The sequence below is a fragment of the Zonotrichia albicollis genome, chromosome 6, assembly GCF_047830755.1.
Source record: "Zonotrichia albicollis isolate bZonAlb1 chromosome 6, bZonAlb1.hap1, whole genome shotgun sequence".
Classification (NCBI taxonomy): domain Eukaryota; kingdom Metazoa; phylum Chordata; class Aves; order Passeriformes; family Passerellidae; genus Zonotrichia; species Zonotrichia albicollis.
Window position 1 is genome coordinate 58,265,841 of NC_133824.1, and position 18,554 is coordinate 58,284,394.

Genomic DNA, 18,554 nt, shown 5'->3' on the forward strand with positions numbered 1-18,554 from the left:
TCCTGCAGGATCTTCACACCTGGTTGCTGTCACGTCTGCACAAAATAGCTGGCCACAAATGGAAACTTGTGCTTTGCACTCATCTCTCATCTTTTAATTTGTGTCCCATGGTCCATCATGTTCTGGATCAAAGCATTAGAGCTGTAAATCACCATGGTGCCATTGAAGCTAAGGGGATTATAGACAGGATCACAGAGCTCCAGTGGGGAAGGGCAGAGCTTGTGCCCTCCTCTCCCCCAGCATCTCTGGCTCCTGTGCCTGCTCCAGCTGCATCCTCACAGCTCCACTGGCACCCCAGAGAGTCCATCCTGCCCTTGGCACCTGGCCAAAACTGTCCAAAGCCCAGCAAAGGACCTGCAGGCAGGGAGGAGCTGCTGGAGCATCTCTGGAGGCTCTGGGTGTGCTCACAGCAGCCCCACACAGTGTCACCCATGTCACCTGTGGGTTTAGGGTGGCACACCTGGCACCTCACTGGCACCTGGGTCAGTTACAACCCCCTGAGGTCAATGTGGCCTCTCCAAGAGAGCACAGCCTCTGTTTTGCTGTGAAATAAACCATTCTCTGCTCAAAACAACAATATTTATTTTTCCTGTAGTGCTCTGCAGTCGCTCCCTGTGTCACACTCACAGTGAGAGGAGTCAGAACCAGGAGAGGAGGAGAGCAGGGTTTGCATGCCTGGCTCAAACTTCCTAATTAGCTGTGCATTAATTAGCTAATCCACCTCCACACTCTGTCCCTTGTACTTCATTTCAGCTCTGTCCTGGAGTCCTTGTAACCGAGCCCCTTCCGCAGCCTCAGCCTGTCCCCCAGCATGCCAGCTCCATGCAGAGCCAGGAACACATGGAGCTGAGGAGTCCTTGCCCTTGGGATTTGCCAAATGCAGCCCTTGGGAAGGGTTCTGAGCTGCTGTCACTCCTGACCTGAGCCCTTGCACCCTTCCAGCAGCTGCCAATGCATTCCACACCATGGGCCGGGCAGGACAGGGAGACACCCAGCCAGGAAAGGAGCTCCCCAGAACTCATCAGATGGAAGTTTTACATGGAGAACAGAACATGGAAACCCTCAGGTGATGAAGGGAAAAAGATCTGCTCTAGATTACCAAAAGGAAAGGGTTTGAGTTAAAATTGCTCTTACACAAGTTCACAGGAGGACAAACCCACTCCCTGCCATGGGATCCCTGCTCCTTGCGTGTGTCTGCTGGCTGCCTGATCCCCACATCAGCTCTCCCCAATCCCCAGGGCCAAGCTCTGAAGCACTTTCACCAACCTCACTAAAAAGGCCAGACCTGCAATGCCAAGACAGTTCCAGCACAACCTTGGACACATTTCCAATGGTTTTCTACCAGAGTGTGAAACAAATTATTAGCATAAAATATTTGAGGCTCTTCTCTTTCCTTCGCTGAAGTTGAAGGTAGAAGCAACTGAACTGCCTCTACCACCCATCCAAAAGTATCTGGATTTTCTCTCATCACTGTAGCAACTTTTCAAGGTCAACAATGCTTCACTCTCTCCTAGTTTCCCCTAAAATGGTTTTAAAGTTTTAATTACCTGAATAATTCATGTTGGTTTACTTGAGTGTTAGCTCAGGAATTGTTTGTAATACATAGTTTTGTGGAAGAAATATTGTAAAAGTATTACCCACACTCAAGAAGTTTTCCCCAAATTCTCTTTCACAAGGGGTCCTTACCGGCTGCCTGTGTTAAAGCTTGCCTGTAAAACAGCTGTTTGTTTACAGCCCTTTAGTCTCTTGGTAAAGGTGCCAGTTGTGAGATATTAAAATGCCACAAAGAAAAAAAAATTAAACCAAAAAATGAGGAATTTTCAGAGTGAGAGAGACAATCAGCCAAATACAATATGTGGCCAGACAGAATCAGAAGTGCTGGCTGCAGCACAAACCCAAGAGACATCAGAAAAAACCTCCCCAGCCACGGTGGTAACAATTCACCAGCAGAGGGAATGTACAAAACAAAATGGGAGGAAGATTCCCCCTCTTCCTCCTCTGCCTTGCCCCCAAACCCATCCGACACCGATGCCCCTGGTGCATGCAAATGTGACACCTGGGAAGGGGAAACAGGAATTTTGCCTTTGGTGCCCTGCCTGCCCCACCCTCTGCAGGCAGACCTTCGGGAAAGTGGCTTTTAAAACAAAAAAGGGTGAGATAAGAGAAGGGGAACAGCCCATCTGAGCCCTTTGTACTTCCACGGAATCCTCTGTAAAATGAGTGTGATTTCTCTCACCCTGCTGCAGAGACCCTGTGCTGGACTCCTTGTCCCAGCATCCAGCTCCTGTGTGCTCATTTCCCCCCCTGGAACAGCTCTTTCCTTGTGGATATGGCTCCAGGGGACAGTCACCATCCTCTGGGATGTGGCTCTAAGGGACAGCCACCATCCCTCTCTCATCCTGCCTTTTCTGCACAGCCTGACCAAGCCCTGCCAGAGGATGACCTGCAAAGAGTTCCTTGTCCTGATGTCAAAACCTGCCCCACACCCAAAATCAGCTGGGACACAGCACACCCTGCGAGAGCCCCTCTGGTTCCTGCACCCAAGGAGTTCATAATTCCCCTTCTCCTCCCTGCTGCTCACAGTGCTTGGACATGCAGGAGAGCCCAGCTCTGCTAGGAGAGTCCAAAATGTGAATTTAACTCCCAGCTGCCCAAGGACACACTCCTGAGCTCTAGTTGCTCGTTCTCAGGCACCATCAGGGCTTTCTGCCCCTGCCTGTCCCCAGGACAAAGGTTTCTGCCTCTCTGTGTTCTTGGCAGAAGTAGTGATGTGTCCCCTCCATGGTGATTGCAGAGCTCAGCCTGCTGCACCAGTGCACTCTGCAGGAGCAGCTGGCTTCAGCCAGGACATCACAAATGTGGCCACAAAGGGCTCTGCTGTGGGGGGATCGTGTGGAAGGATAAGGTGGATAAGCAGGAGAAGCCACCTCTGAAACCTCATGGACCCTAAAATCCTAGATCAGCCTTTGCAGCCTGGCTCATCCCAGCTTTTGGCTTCAGAAATTCAGGGCTCGATTTCTGCTACAAAATGGTGCTGTTTGATTTCTGCAACTTCCACACCCCAGGATGCCAAGGGAACACTGACATTGCCTGGTGTAATTGTGCTCTAGGGGCAGCAACAGAAAAATTGCTGTACATTTTGCTCCACTTCATCCCTGCAAAACTCCTTTTTACATCCCTGGAATGAAAGTTTTCCATCACTATCTGTCTCCAATGCTGAGTTGCATAGGACCCCATCTTTAGGGAAGCATCACAGTGTTAAAACTCCTTTTAAAATACATTTTAATCGAAGTATTTATAATTAATACTGGAAGCTGTGTAGAGGATCACAAGTCCCGGCCCTTGGTGTTTCCCAGTGCTCCATGCACAAACACAAATGAGCTGCCAGCACACTCCTCAAAGCTGCACCCTGCAGCTCAGTGATCCTGTTGAGGTCTGCATGCTTGGAAGGAAATTATAGTGGTGCCAGCAGCAGCCATGACCACGCTGTCTTTAAACCTGAGGAATGCTTTCCAAAGTGATTGCGTACAAATTAATCCTAAAAAAACCCAAATTATTAGTGCTATCCTCATGCTCAGCCTAACAACTTCACCAAGCATCCATCCATTACAACTGATGGCAAAGATAAGTTTCTACCACAACCTTACTTCAAGAAGTGCAACCCCACGTGCATTCACAGCTGTGCTTTGGGAGTTAAGTGGAATTGCTGAAAATCTCCAAGAATTGAAGGAACTTCACTTGAACATGAGGAAAACACCATCAGTAGATTAGGCACTGTGATCTGATCCACTCGAGGCACAAAGGACATTAAAATAGAACTGAAACGCAAATTTGGTGAAGCCAAGAGAGAGCAAAGCTGGGTGTAACTAACCTGCAAGATTCACAGACACAAATTATCACAGGGGCCAAGAGCTTGTCCCTGAAAGTGTGGAGATGCATACATTTATACACACACCTGAGCAGATATAAATACATGTGTGTAACTGTGTTCTCTCAGGGCTGAAAAGGAACTGACAGCCCCATTCACTCTTTCCCCCAGCTCCGAGACAAGATCAAATAGACGTCGGTATTTTCTGACAGATGTTTGTCTAGACCTGTTTTTAAACAGAGAATCTCCCACCTCCCCGGGCAATTTATCCCAGCACTTCCTTTTCTTCCCCAGCTTCACACACACAGGCACAGGTATCTTGATCTCAGAAGGCGAGGGGAGCAGCCTCTGGTGCCTTGCACATCAAAGCTCTCTGAAGTCATTTCTCATGGCAAGACCTTTCTTGCGGATGACGCACGAGCCCCGAAGATCCCATTGTGACCCGAGGTGACAGGCTGGGCTTGGGGGACAGCAGATGGGACAAGGAGGGGGGGTAAAAATGGGGTAGGAGGGGGAAATTCAGTCTTTTCCTTATTAACCTGTCAGATTTGTCTGCTGATAAAAGAGAGCTGCTTTGTGCGCTCCGTTTTTAGGCTCAGACATTAAGTTCATCTCTTTTTTGATGGAATAAATACAATTTTGGCTTCTCCAGCAGCCAGCTCAGAAGAGATGCTGTCCTGTCAAACTTGAGTAGGGCAGAGGAAGGGATGAGGAATGAGGCTGTGCAGCTGGAATATGTAAATGGCAGGATGGAGAGCAGCACTTTTCCAGCCACGCTGGATATCTATTACCTCCACTTTTGGACTGACAATGCACCAAATGTTTCATTGCCTGGGGCCTTACAAAGCTGACCAGCTTTTATAGCCAAAAGCACTAATGCAGAAAGGCAATTGGGAATTAATTATTTAATGTGGCTCTCATTGGTAGTAAGCTTCCACCCCTCCTGCATCTCAGCTACCATTATACATATGTTGCTTTTCTTCAGACTACAGTGATTAGACAGCAGAGGAAAATGATGGCTAAGTCCTGTTTCCACTTGCAATGAACTCCATTTAAAGCAGCAGATTTGCATTCAATAACCAAGGGCACAGTTTAGCCCCATGCTGGGAAAACATCATTTATGGCAGAAAAATATAAATAGATTGCAGCATCTCGATTTCTGAAAATATGCCCTTTAATACGTTTGCTCCCAAATTCCCTCTTTGAAAGGCAGACTATTCCTACCTAAAAATTAAAATCCATGCAAGTAGCCCTATTTGTAGGAAATTACACCAAGCTCCCTTTAGTTTGGCTCTTTGGATGCCTCACTGGAGCAGACAGAAAGGTGTATCCCGAATCCACTGCATGTTGGTTCAGCTCCAGCTTCTCCTGAATTCTCAAGATAAGCATCTATTTAATTCAGAGCCTTTTTAGTTATGACCTGTGAAGAAGCAAATGTCCTTTTGAAGATCTCCCTGCAACAGCTGCATGCCAGAGACTCCTGGCCAAGTTACTTGAAGAGCTTAAGGATCAGGCCCCACGTATTTAAGAAAACAAAGTGCAAAATAAAATTCTGCAGCAGGGCTGAGAAGGGGCATGAACTTACCTGTCAGTTGTGATACGTGGGAAACTGGTGAACTTCTTCCCTGCAGCCAACACCTCCAGAATCATTCCAGATGAAGCTCCAACAGGATCCTGCTGAAATTCAACGAAGTGAATTACAGGAATTAATTTATTGCAATGTGTCATATTTTCCCAAATATAAAATATGTAAGAATAAAAAAAAAAAAATTTTTTTGGCCCTTCAGATGAAAGATATATGGCTGTACAGATGTGCTTTTCTAAGATCCAATGGCATGAAACCTGAAATGCCCCAGCAAGATTCAGGAGCAAGTTTTAATCACCATGGAAGCACGACACTTTTGAAGGTCTATGAAATTATACACCCAGGTCTGAGGAGAGTAAACTTATCCGTCTGCAGAGATCTGCTGATAAACACAGACAACTCATTTTCTCCTGGAAAGCTGCATTAAATGTTGTTTGAAAAACCAATCAGATGCTAGAGACGGGTTTGTGCTGGGAAGAGAGACGAGAAAATAAAACAGCGCTGGGAGAGGCTTTCTGTGAGGGAAAAGAGAAGGCAGTGTGAAAATATTCCCTGCAAATTCAGGAGGTGGGAGAGAAGAGGGGCTGAGCATCTCTCAGGGCCAGACAGAGGCATATGGAGACCCACCCAGGGCGCAGACAGAGAGGGGACCCCCAGACCCGGCTCTCGCAAGGTGACCTTTCCCCTCTCTAAAATTTCAAAGCTGGCCTTGCCGGCGCTGAACAGACTGTGTGCCATATGTAACATGACCTCAGCTCTGCTCTGCCCAGCCACTGATGGCATCACTAATGAGAGGTGAAAGGTCCCCTCCTCGCAGCCAGCTTGGAAAGCCACCGGGAAGGTGGGTGCGGGATGGGCCCCCCAGCACTGGATCCCAGCGGGACCCCAATGTCCCCAACCCGGTGTTCCCACTGAGCCACCCCTCCAGAAGGGTGCTGGTGCCTCCTCCCTTGGCCCAGCTGAAGTTGGCACGGTCCCCCAGCAATGGAAATGTTTGCTCAGCACCCGAATGCAAAGCACACAGGCAAACAGAGTCTGGGATGTAAATCCTGTCCCCAATCCAGCTGCCACCCTCGCAGCCCCCGGCAGCATGCTGCTCCCAGTGTTGGCCAGGTGGGGAGATGGATTTGTGCTGGGGGATGCCACTGAGGGAGGAGAACCCTCAAAGTGCCTGCCTCGATCCGAGGAGGACCCAAAATGTAATTTAGATTTTTTTCCAAGCAATTTGTATGGAAATAATTATAACAATATATTATATATATATAATATAATATAATATAATATATGTAATATAATATATATAATAGATATTATATATAATATTTTATATATAATATTATATATATTGTATATAATATATATATTATATATATTATTTATTATATATTATATATATATTATATATGACACAAAATGAAATCATCACCCTCGCTGCCTTTTTTTGTTATTGTTCCCTTTTTAAATAAGGGGGTTTTTTGCAGTTTTCCCGGTGTCCAGCGCCCCCGTCCTAGCCATCACCTAAGGCAGGGACAGACGGGACCCACCCCCGAACTCCCCACCACAGACATGTGTGGGGACGGTCCGTGCCAGTGCGGATGGGCTGCGGGACTCGGGTGGGTGTCACGGACCCGGGTGGGTGTCACAGATGCGGGTGGATGTCACGGATGCGGGTGGGTGTCACGGACCCGGGTGGGTGTCACAGAGGCGGGTGGGGTGCAGAACCCGGGTGGCTCCGTGCACGCAGGGCTGCGGGAGCGCTCACACGACTCGGTGCGAGCACACAGGGGACCGCGGGCAGGGTGGCAGTGCCACTTGAGGAGCTCTACAGGACCGTGCCCTCAGGGGATGGGGAGTGTCGCACACGCGGATGGGGAGGGCCCACGGGTGGATTTGGGGTGCGGGCACAGGCGGGGGGTGCTCACGTCGGTGGGAGCTCACAGGCAGGCCTGTGCAGGGTGACACACGGGACGGTGACACACGGGACTGTGACACACAGCCCAGCCCCCGGTCCAGCCCGCGGGGATCGGCCTTGCCGGAGCCGCCTCCCCGAGCGCCCGGCGCGGAGAAGGCGCCCGCGGTTTGTTTCGCTTTGGAGTGACTCATTCCTGGCAGATGTGGCACCCGGGCCGAGGTGCAGCGGGGACCCACCCACGGCCTCGGCGCAAACACCCCACCCGCGCTGCTGCCTCCCCACGCAGGGCCAGAGCCCGCGGGGAACGCGCTGGATTTACCCCTCGCCGCTCTTCTGCCGGGGATTCATTTCCACATCGCATCCGGCGCTGGGAGATTCAATTATTCGTTCCAAATATTATTCTGCCCCTCGCCCTCAGCACACCCTGATCTCTTAGGGGCGCAGGCCAAGCTGCCCACGCGTGTTGGGTGGCGCTGGGTCATACCCAGCTGCGGGCCGAGGGGGGGCTGCAGAGGGGCAGCTGGGGCGTGTTTTTGTCCCACGGAGGAGCCGCATCCCGAGGGAGCATCCTGCCTGCTTCACCCTGGTTTGGCCGCAGCCTAATTCCTGCTGCAGTATTTTATTTCTTAAGAATTTTAAAAATTAAGAAAGAGGCAGAAGTTGCAGCCAACATTGCCTCGCGTTACGGCCAACGCTGGGAAAAGAGAGAAAAACAATGTCGGGAGAAAGCGAATGGCAGCGCTAACACCGCGAGTCCCTGCGCGCCAGCGGGGGGATCCCAGCGCCCCTTCCTCACCTCGGCGTGGGGTCCCACACCCGTGGGGTGGCTGTGGACCCACAGAGACACTGAGGGACTTTGGGATGGAGAGAACAGCTGGGGATGGAGCGGTGGGGGTCTCCCCTTCAGAATGGGGGGCTGCAGCTGATGGGGGGAACTGCGCACCCTCGGGTACCCCAAAGCCGTGTCACGGACACGAACACGCGGGGAGAGGCAGCACAGCCCGTGCTGGCTGCAGGGAGAGGCGGCAAAGCTCCCGTGCAGAAAAGGAGTTAAACCCCGCCGCTGTCCTTTGATTTAGGAAATGGCTCATCCAATTCAGTTCCAGATTATTCAGGGGCAGGCTGCCTCGCTCGCTGCCTCTCTCCCCACACCAGCCCGAACATCTTGAAGTAATCAGCAGCTGAGAACGGAGACGTCCCCCTGGCATCTCAGGTTAAAGAAGGAGGTCCAGGAAAATGTGGTAGAGCCATTACAAGAAACCTGAGATGCATTCATCAGAGACTCCAATTGCCATCGCATTAGGATTGATTAGAGACCAGCAGTACCGTAATGACCCGGAAAGCGGGGCATACGGGGATTATTAATATCAGACTTCTCAAAGAACAAGGAAAAAAAAAAAAAAAAGGAAAGGAAAGGAAAGGGAAAAAAAAAAAAAAAAGAGGGAGGAAAAAACGGAGGAAAATAGGGAAGAAGCAGGAGGGAAAATTTAAAAAACAAAAGCACATTGCGGGGCTGCTGCCATGCAGACTTACCTGAGAACACAGGCACCGGCGAGAATTTATCTGACTTCTGGGAAGCAAAAGCAAACAAACAGGGGGGAAATCGCCTCTGGACCCCCTGAAATCGCCTGTTCCCAAGCACGGCTCGCACAGAGACTCCCAGCGCTGCAGCCACGGGCCGGGCCGGCCGCGGTTCGGGGGTCCCGGCCGGGGCTCCCCCTCCCGGGCCAAAGGACGGCGGTCCCCTGGCTGGCGATACGAGGACAAGTCAAAGAGCCACCAAAGAGGAGCAAGGAGACCTCGGTGGCTCGTCTCCTTCTCAGTTCCCTGCGCCAAAACAAATCAGCCCCTCCTGGTCTCGGTTTAAATGTAGCTCACTGGATAATTAACTCCATCTTTCCAGCCCTGCTTTAACTGTTTATTTAGTGTCACCCCGTATTACCATCACTAGCACTTTCCTCTGAACAGGAGGAGCTGGAGGGTTTCACCTCCCAAAAGGAAATTCTTCGTAGCTTAAAAGAATCAGCGTCCAGGAGGTACATTAGCGAAAAGGGAAGGGGGGAACGGGATCTGGGGGTGCCATGGCGAAAGCGGGAGGAAACAAGGGTGGAGGTGGCGGGGACAGGGACAGAAAGACGTATCGGCCCTCGGAGAGAAGAAAACAACGCGTGATCACCTCTAATCCTTTGAAAAATGTCCCGGTAAGTGCGCGAAGAAAGAGCCCTTTGTGCCCTGGGGATCGGCCACATCGGGAAGGCCTTATCCTCATCCTCATCCTCATCCTCATCCTCGTCCTGCCCCAGCATCCCGGCCCTCCTCGGGCAGCCCCGGCCCGACCTGACCCCGCGGGGCGCGGGGGGACCCCTCGGTGGCACCCCCGGGGCAGGGACAGCGCCTTTGTTTGTACAGGTGTCGGGAGGGCAATTTACCAACACGTAATTAAAGGTCGCACCGGTCTGCGGGCGAGCCGGGCCACAGAGAAGAGCGCTGCATATGGACAGGGGTTTGTTCTTCCTCATTAAAAAATAGAATAATAAAGGAGGGAGGGTGGGGGGAGGAAAGAGAGGGGGAGAAAGAAAATACAAATCCTTTATTGTTGGGGAATAAGCCGGGAAGCTGGCTGTCTCCCCGCGCCCCGCATTCGGCGGGGAAGGCGGCGCGGATCCGGTATCACGTTGCAGATCCTCGCTCGAGATAACGAAATGCGATCTATTTTTCAGAACAGCAAGTGGATGGGAAAGGAGCCTCTACAACACAAACCTCATTGACTTAATGGGTCGGTTTTGGGTTTCGCCTTCGAAATGTTGGGCGAGTGGCAGCGTTGTGTTTCTGCCCCGCCGGTTCCCAGCCTCCAGCCCCGGTTCTCATCCCGGCGAGAAGCGGCTCCCAAAAACCCGCTGCTGGTTTTATTTTGTTGCGCTACTTGTTTCCTCTAGACCCTCGCACTTACAGAAAAAAAAAATTAAATTTTATTTTTGAGTGGTGAAGAGCTTTATATCTAAGCTCGGAAGGAAATGGGGGATATATTTGGTTTACTTTTTTTCTTTCTGCTTTGTTTTGATTTTCTGGCGAAATCGAGGAAAAACCCGCAGAGCGTTGCGTGGGCTCCATCTTCATCCCCGCCCTGTGCTGTACAAATACATCGAATAAACAAGGGAATAAATGAATTTCCCGCACACACAGAGCCGATGGGTGCCCGGGCAATGGGGGCGAGCAGCGGAGGGGCCAGGGCCCGGCGGCGGGGACAGCCCGGGGAGCTCCGGCCGGGCGGGCAGCGGGGAGAGGCTGCCCGTGATGATGCCCGTGATGATGCCCGGAGATACTGCCCGGTGATGCTGCCCGGTGATGCTGCCGAGCTGCTCCTGCTTCAACGGCAAAGCAATCACCGAGAGGGGCCGGCGTCAGCTCAGCGCCGTTGTCTTGTTCCGTGGCTTTTTATTTTTCCTTTTTTTTTTTTTTTTGCCTCCTTGTTTATGTTTTTATTTTTTGAGCCCTCGAAACTCTCATTTTTGTCTTTGCTTTTGTGATTTTCTAAGGGTTAAATGGGATGGTTCTGGAAATACATTTGCCTCTTCCCGTGGTTCAAAATGAAAGGTTCCCAATTTTTAGGAAAACCAACACCGGAGCCTTAAGGAACATTGATGCTCAGCTTCTTTGCTTGCAGCAACTCCCAGGTAGACCTCGGCGGGTCTGTCCCCTCCTTTTGTGAATTTTGATGAGAGGGGAGAATAAAGCCCCGCTCAAGAATCGCGAGGAAGCCTCCGCTCAGCCCTCGCCCGTGTCCGTCAGCTCTTCCGCCGGCCGCATCGGGATAATCTGCTTATTCCCAGCAAGAGCGGTGTTTGTTTGGGTCGGCCTTTTACAGGAGGAAAAGAAAAAGAAGAAAAAGAGAACAACACAAAAAAGGAGAACTGTGAGGGCAAGAGAAGCCCGCTCTCGTTACAACGCCCAGGGGCTTCCCCAGCCCCGCGTTGCGTTTCTCTCCTCCTCATCCAGAAGTCACAAACCCTCAGGTCCGAGCTCTTCCCGAGCCGAGCCCCTCACTAGAAAGAAAATAAAAGTTAAAATGAATAACAATAGAAATGAGGGATGGGGGAACCCACCCCTAGGCTGGGCAGGGCGCTGCTCCTGCAGGACGCGGCCGAGGGCGAGCCCATGCCTTGTAATTCTGCGCACTTGCTCCAGACTTTAGGGTATTAGTTGATTTTAGAGCCGGGTTTAAGGCTCCGTTCCGGTCCCCACACAGCTGCCTTGTCAATAAGGATCTGTTCCAAGTAGACATTCCTTCTGGGAGGACATTGCAGCTCTTTAAGACTTCATCTGCAGCATCATAAGTACTAAAATAAAATGGCAAGGGAAAATTACCAGACACATGGTCATGGGATATGGAAGCGCCCTGACTCCAGCGGACATAGTGCAGTCGCTGTACAGACTGGGTGGCAGGGGCTTAATTTAAACAGCACCGAGACGCGAAGTACGTGGGAAAAACAACAATCCGGATTTAGGAAAATATCGGCCTTTCCCACGTCGTGGTGCGGGCAGGGAATGGGCAGGGAATGGGGCAGGGAACGGGACAGGGAATGGGCAGGGAATGGGCAGGAATCGGCAGGGAATCGGCAGGGAATGGGCAGGGAACGGGGCAGGGAGAGACCCGGCTCCGAGCCCCCCGGCCGGAGCGGGCTCCCCTTCCCTCGGAGCAGTGAACGCAAATAAATCCGACTTGGTAGGTCAAATAAATCCGACTGTCTTAGTGAGGACAAACAGGTTTTAAAGAGCCCCGCGACGGCTCTTAGCACCCGCGGAACGAACTCATACCTGAATCCAAAGCGATCTGGAGTGTGCTTAAAATACGGGCTTCGACTTATCTAATCAAAGATAAATACAGCCATAAAGACACCCCCGGCCCCCCGCGCCCTGCCCTTATCTCACCGCATTGTCCTCACCTCTCTGCTGACAATAGATTATCTTTGCTTAGGGAGCCTAATTGTTTTCTAATTTTTTAAATAATTGCTTTCGAGCGGGGGTGTGCAAATGAGGATTAGGCTAATTAAAGCGCCGCCGGTGGGTGCAGCGCTGCTGCCCGGGGTCTGCTCGGGGCTGTCCCGACCCGCCGGGCCCCCCTGGGGCAGGAAGGGGCGCACGGGCCCCGCGCGTTATTCAGCTCCTCACCAAAGCGTTATTGCATTATTTATTCATCCCCAGCTCGAAGGTAATTAAATACTTTGGGCTGCTTTGGCAGCGGGCGGGCGGGGGGCAGGAGTTTTGGGGCGGAAAAAAAAAAAAAAGATGGAAGGAAGAAAGAAAAAAAGAAAGCAAGACAAGCGGCGGGCGGCAGCGGCTTCCCCGGGGATGCGCCCGGGGGCGGCGGCGCTCGGCACAGGCGGCGGCGGGAGGGACGCGCAGCCGCGGCCGGGGCCGTGTCCGGGGCCGTGTCCCCGCCGCCAGGCCCCGCCCGCCCGTGCCGAGGCTCTGCCCGCCGGGCCGGGCTGGGCTGGGCTGGGCTGGGCTGGCCGGGCTGGGCCGGGCCGGGCCGGGGGTGCCCAATCAGCGCGGCGCGGGGGCTCGGGCGCTTTAAGCGCGGCGGCGGCGGAGCGGGGACAAAGTTCCCCCCGGCGCCGCGACGAGCATCCCCGCTCGCCCCGCACGCCGCCCTCGGCTGCCGCAGCGCCTCCCCGCTCTGGGGCCGGCACCGGCACCGGCATCGGGATCAGCTCCGGGCCCGGGCCCGGCGGGCGCCTACCCCGCGCCCCTCCGCCGCCGCGCTCCCGCGGGGTGCCCGTCGCCTCCTCCTCCTCGTCCTCCTCCTCTTTCTCCTCGCCGTCCTGCGGCCGCCGCCGCGCTCGGCCATGTCGATGCTGCCGTCGTTTGGCTTCACGCAGGAGCAGGTCGCCTGCGTGTGCGAGGTGCTGCAGCAAGGGGGGAACCTGGAGAGGCTGGGCCGCTTCCTCTGGTCGCTGCCGGCCTGCGACCACCTGCACAAGAACGAGAGCGTCCTCAAGGCCAAGGCGGTGGTGGCCTTCCACCGCGGCAACTTCCGCGAGCTCTACAAGATCCTGGAGAGCCACCAGTTCTCGCCCCACAACCACCCCAAGCTGCAGCAGCTCTGGCTGAAGGCGCACTACGTGGAAGCCGAGAAGCTGCGGGGCAGACCCTTGGGCGCCGTCGGCAAATACCGCGTCCGCCGAAAATTCCCTTTGCCCCGCACCATCTGGGACGGCGAGGAAACCAGCTACTGCTTCAAGGAGAAATCCCGGGGCGTGCTGCGGGAATGGTACGCCCACAACCCCTACCCGTCCCCCCGGGAGAAGCGGGAGCTGGCGGAAGCCACCGGTCTCACCACCACCCAGGTCAGCAACTGGTTCAAGAACAGAAGGCAGCGGGACCGAGCGGCGGAGGCGAAGGAAAGGTACGTGCCACCCTCCGATCCCCGCTTTTCCTTTTCTCCACCGTGCGGGGGGCGCTTGGGAACCCCAGGAGCTGCTCCGGGAGCGCGGCGAGTACGCGGAGCCGGATGGGATAGGAGCGACGAAAACACACGGTTCCCTTCAAATCCCCCCCCCCGCTTTTTTCTTTCTTTTTTTCTTTTCTTTTTTTTTTTTTTTTTTTTTTTTTTTCGTGAACCGCGTTGCCTTTTCCCCTTCCGTGGAAACCCAAATGGGTTTTTCACTCGTCCTCACCTGCCCTGGGGCAGCAAGGAGCCCCCACCGTGCTGTTCCAGGCCGCTCGGCCGCCTTTGTTCGCTGCCTGCGTTCCCGGGAGCGATGCGGGGAGCGCTCGGGATGCCGGGTCCAGGCCGGGGTCGGGCAGGGCAGCTCTGGAGCTCGGAAGAGGAGGGAGATGCAGCCCCGGGATGGCGAGATGGGGGAAAGCAAAGGGAGATCGGGATGAGGAGTCGCTGGCCGGGCCGCCCGTACCGAGGCTACACCGGCAGGAGACACGGTGGCCTCGGTGTGAGGCGGCCGCTCGACCCGGAGACACAGAGAGCCACGGAGGGCATCTCCTCCAGCCACCGAGCCTGCTGGAGAAACCCCGCACCCAGCTCGGCCCCGGGCCGCACTTTCATTTTTAATTAAAAAGAAAGGAAAACTGCCCCTCAAAAAAAATCCCTTCCTCCTCACCTAAATTATCGGGATGTTCGGTGTGTTTATTTGTAGGAGTAGTAAAAGAAATAGGGACGATCTGTTATGAAATTATTAGGATTGTTTTTCCCCCCTTGAGAAGCATCTACTCCCACGCTGGAGCTAAACGCGAAGGATTTACGGTGGGCATTAGCGCAATGCCCATCCCCGCCGCCTCGTGCCCGCCCTAACATCCCCGTCCTGAGATTATTTATACAAATTTAATTTTTTTTTTTGCCTTTCCGCAGAGAGAACACGGAAAACAACAACGCGGCCACCAACAAACCGAACCAACTCTCGCCTCTGGACGGGAGCAAACCGCTCATGTCCAGCTCCGAGGAAGAGTTTTCTCCTCCCCAAAGCCCGGATCAGAACTCGGTCCTGCTCTTGCAGGGGAACCTCAGCCACGCCAGGAGCTCCGGCTATTCCCTGAGCGGCTTGGCCGCATCCCAGACCCCGCACAGCCTGCAAGGCCACCAGCTCCAGGACTCGCTGCTGGGACCCCTCACGTCCAGCCTGGTGGATCTGGGATCCTAAAGGGCCTCGCCGGAGGATCGGGAGAGGAGGTTCTGCTCGGGGACAGAGGCTCTGGGTTGTACATAGAGGACAGCACCCGGTTTTACAGGTCACCCGCTGATTGCTAACGGGACTCTCGTCTCTTTTCACACAGCCCCCCACCGGCTCTTGCTCCAGCTCCCCCTCAGCGTCTCACACCGTCACCACGATTTTTTAATTTTTTTTTTTCCACGTAGCCAAACGCAGAGAGCGGCAATAACCCTCATCGGCCCTTCGAGTTCAAACGAGTTGGTCACAACGGGAATTACAAAAAAAAAAAAAAAAAAAAAAAAAAAAAAGGAAAGGAAAAAAAAAAAAAGGAAATAAAAATCCCAACCCCTGCTGGATCCGATTGTACCCAAACAAATGCCGCGGGCGCGGTGGGGCAGGGTCGGCCGGCACATCCCTGCTGCTGGTGCCTGGCCCGGTCCCCGAGGAGCCGGGACGGGGACAGAGGGAGAGAAACGCTGCACCGAGCCCTGTGGCCGAGTGGGAGGAGGGAGGGGAAGTTACGTTTACATTTTTCATATTTAGCCTTACCAAAAAGATTTCGATGTAGTTTAAATTAAAAAAAAAAAAAAAGAAAAAATACAGAAAAAAAAGGAAAAAAAACAAAGACAGGAAAAGGAGTGAAAAAAAAAATATATCAAAAGCTGCAGTATTAGAGTTTTACCAAGTGCCTGTGTCTGACCGCGGCCGTGCGAGGCAGATACTGAGTGGGCTCCCGTGGACCCGCGTCCCCCACTTTTCTCCTCTTAGGTGGTGAAACGCATCGATGTGGCTAAAAATTAGGATAATAATAGTAATAATAAAATCGAAGGCCATTTCCTCCTAAAGTGCCCCGCCAGTTCCCCGCTGCCTTCTCCCGCCCGTGCCCGCCCTCCGGCTTGCAGAGAGCCCGCGGATGACGCTGCCTGTCTCGAGTATTTGTTACCAAAAATCGCATGTGCTTTCGGGTTTATTTTCTATTGTACCTAAACAGTCTAAATTAAACAACGCTGATGGCAGAACACCCAGGCTACGCTTTTCTTTGCAGGGGTGAGCCCGTGCCCCTCTGCCCGCCCTCGCCCCGTCCCCACGGGCTGCAGCGGAGCTGAGGAGGAGCCGGTGCCTCGGTAAGGGAGCAAGGACGGGGACAGAGGAGCCTTGGAGCCCGCTGTGCCCCCTGAGAGCAGGACACCCGGCCGGGAGGGAGGGCCTGGCCCGCCCCGTCGGGGCCTCGCCGCTGCCGGTCCCCCCTGTCAGCGTTTTGCATCATTTAGTGCGTGTTTATTTAAGTCTCGGCCGTGTTTGTGCTCGGGGTCTCGGGCCATGGAGAAATGTCACCCTCTGCAGGAGGGTCTCGCCCGCGTCCCTCCCGCTCCATCCCCAGCACGGAGCCACGCGGGGATCCCCACCCGCGGCCGGGCCGGGCAGCGGCTCCGTGCCCAGCGGAGATGGGATTTATTTATAAATGTCACCCCGCTGGGCGCCGGGGACAGAGGGGGAGCCGGTCCGGGGCTCTGGGATGGGTTCCCTGCCGCCCCTCGGGGGAGTCGGAGCGGATCCCGCCGGGATTTCTGTGCCCACGGAGCTTCGGGGGGCATGGCTGGGTTAGGGGGGACCTCCCGCCCGGGGGGCACAGCGTGGCACCGAGGGCACAGCGCGCAAATGCTGCGCAAATGCCGCGCACAGAGCTGCTTGCGCTGCTCTGCGGAGCCGAATTGTGGGGGGAGCACGGAGCCCCTCTCTTGGTGTGCCGCGACCCCCAGCCCGGCTGGGGAAGGGGACAGGAGGCGGCTCCTGCTGCCTGACCCACCGGGACATTGGGGACAGGATGGGACGGTCCGTGCCCCTGCTCCGGGCCCGTGCTCTTCTCCCTTTTTGGGATCTTCATCACCTTCCGGGGGTCCCATCCAGCGCAGCCGCTCCCGTCCCTCGGGCAGAAAAGGGAACCCCCGGGGAAATGCGGGATGTTTTTAGGGTGAGCAACTGCGGGCTCCACGCCTGGAGGATGGATAAACTCCAGCTCCGTTTGTTTCCCAAACCGCCGGCTCGGTGAAGAGGAAGGATAAATATTGCCCGGGGCCGCAGCCCTGAGCGGCGGGAAAGCCAAGCCAGGAGTCCAAACCAGGAGGTATTTTAAAAGCAAACAGCTCAAAGGCGCTTCCTGCGTGTAGGCAGGGACAGGGTTGGCTGTAGAATGTTGGGGAAGGTGCCATGGGATGCTCCCCTTGCCCAAATCCCCCTTTCCAGCACACACCTGCAGCCCGGGGGTAGTCGCAGGCCCCCCAGCCTCAGAGCCCTACCCACCCCCTGCTCTCCATTTCCCAAAAGGGAGAGATTGGCAACAGATGGGAGGTGGAAAGGAGGGATGGAGGGTGCTGAGGGCATCCCCTTGGAAATACCTCCCTGGCCAGCCGTCAGGTAGGAGCAGGGAGGCCCTGGAGCCGAGCCAGGCGCAGGTTGCTGAGCTCTCCTCGATCAGGCTTGACCTCGCAGCAAGCTTTTCACAGCAGAGCCAGCCCGGGGAGCAGCCCGAGGCTCCGTCTCACTAAGCTTGGCTTTGTGTTTCCACCGGCAGGAAGGGGTTAATTCGCCCCCTCCCCACTCCCATTCACCCCCCAGGACAGATTTCACACTGTGTCCAGGTCAGCCAAAAAAGGGGAGGAAGCAGAGCAGCAGAATGATTAATTCTACCTGCTTTTCCCATGAGTGATCACCTGCTCTCGGGGTCATGAATAGCAGGTAGCTCTCCCCGTCTCCAGCTCTGAGAGCCTCATTTGTTTGGTGACAGCTGAGTGACAAGACCTGAAATCCGAGCCCTCAACTTTGCCTGATGTGTGGATAAAACCCTGGATGTTCCCTCAAACATTTCAGGAAATGAAAGTTGTAACGCGATCCCTCGTGCGCCCACATCTCCCCCAGCAGCACACAAAAGCTCAAAGGAACCTTCTCGGATTAAATTCAGCCTGGAGAGGATGGAAGGAAAATGGAGAGCAGGCTGAGAAAGCTGGAACTGGCAGGCTTTTCTCCAGCACTTATTGGAAATGTCTGTCCAAAGCAGGGATTTAGAAAGGTCACCTCCACTGTAAGCGCTTCTTCCTCTGTTGGATTCAGACAGGCAGCCTGGTGATCCCCAGCCCATCCCCACCTTTGGGACAGCCTGGGGAGGGCTGTGGGGTGCACTGGGGTTTCCCAAGCAGGAAGTTCAGTGTATAAAAGCAAATACCCAAGGAGAAAGGCAGCCAGCCCCCTGCTCTCTCCTCGTTTAATTTCCTGGGTCGCGCTGAGCCAGCGCTGTCCTGTCCCCAAACCACAGCTCTGCTCTGCCCTGATCTGCTGCCATCTCCTGCCAATCCCCTTCCCCAACAGCCCCCCAAATCCCACTCTCTGCCCCCACAACCTGTGTGGTTCGTGTGCTGGCAAATCCTCCACAGGAGCTGCTGGTGAGGAGTGGATGCTCGCTCAGCCCTTGGATTTAAATCCAACATTTCCAGGCCTGGCTCCTTAAAGCTTGCACATGCCCAGCTGCAA

General features: G+C 54.3%; 1 protein-coding gene and 2 long non-coding RNA genes across 4 annotated transcripts in view; 1 reads left to right on the plus strand and 2 right to left on the minus strand.

Moving 5' to 3' along the window:
• LOC141729440 (uncharacterized) overlaps positions 1–9,330 on the minus strand; it is an 18,341-nt gene extending 9,011 nt beyond the window's left edge. For both annotated transcript variants that reach the window (XR_012580933.1, XR_012580934.1), the window contains exons 1-2: positions 8,899–9,330; positions 5,454–5,545 (exon numbers count right to left, since the gene is read on the minus strand). This is a non-coding gene — a long non-coding RNA (uncharacterized LOC141729440). The remainder of the gene's footprint in view (positions 1–5,453; positions 5,546–8,898) is intronic.
• Positions 9,331–9,936: 606 nt separating this feature from the next.
• Positions 9,937–11,713, minus strand: LOC141729441 (uncharacterized). The gene is made up of 2 exons (XR_012580935.1): positions 11,469–11,713; positions 9,937–11,221 (listed from the first exon to the last, which is right to left on the minus strand). It is a non-coding gene; the product is annotated as an uncharacterized LOC141729441 (long non-coding RNA).
• Positions 11,714–12,892: 1,179 nt separating this feature from the next.
• Positions 12,893–15,684, plus strand: SIX1 (SIX homeobox 1). Its single transcript, XM_074543958.1, has 2 exons — positions 12,893–13,771; positions 14,732–15,684. Exons 1-2 carry the CDS (start codon positions 13,212–13,214, stop codon positions 15,018–15,020), a joined length of 849 nt encoding a protein of 282 aa, XP_074400059.1. The 5' UTR covers positions 12,893–13,211; the 3' UTR covers positions 15,021–15,684.
• Positions 15,685–18,554: the final 2,870 nt, after the last annotated feature.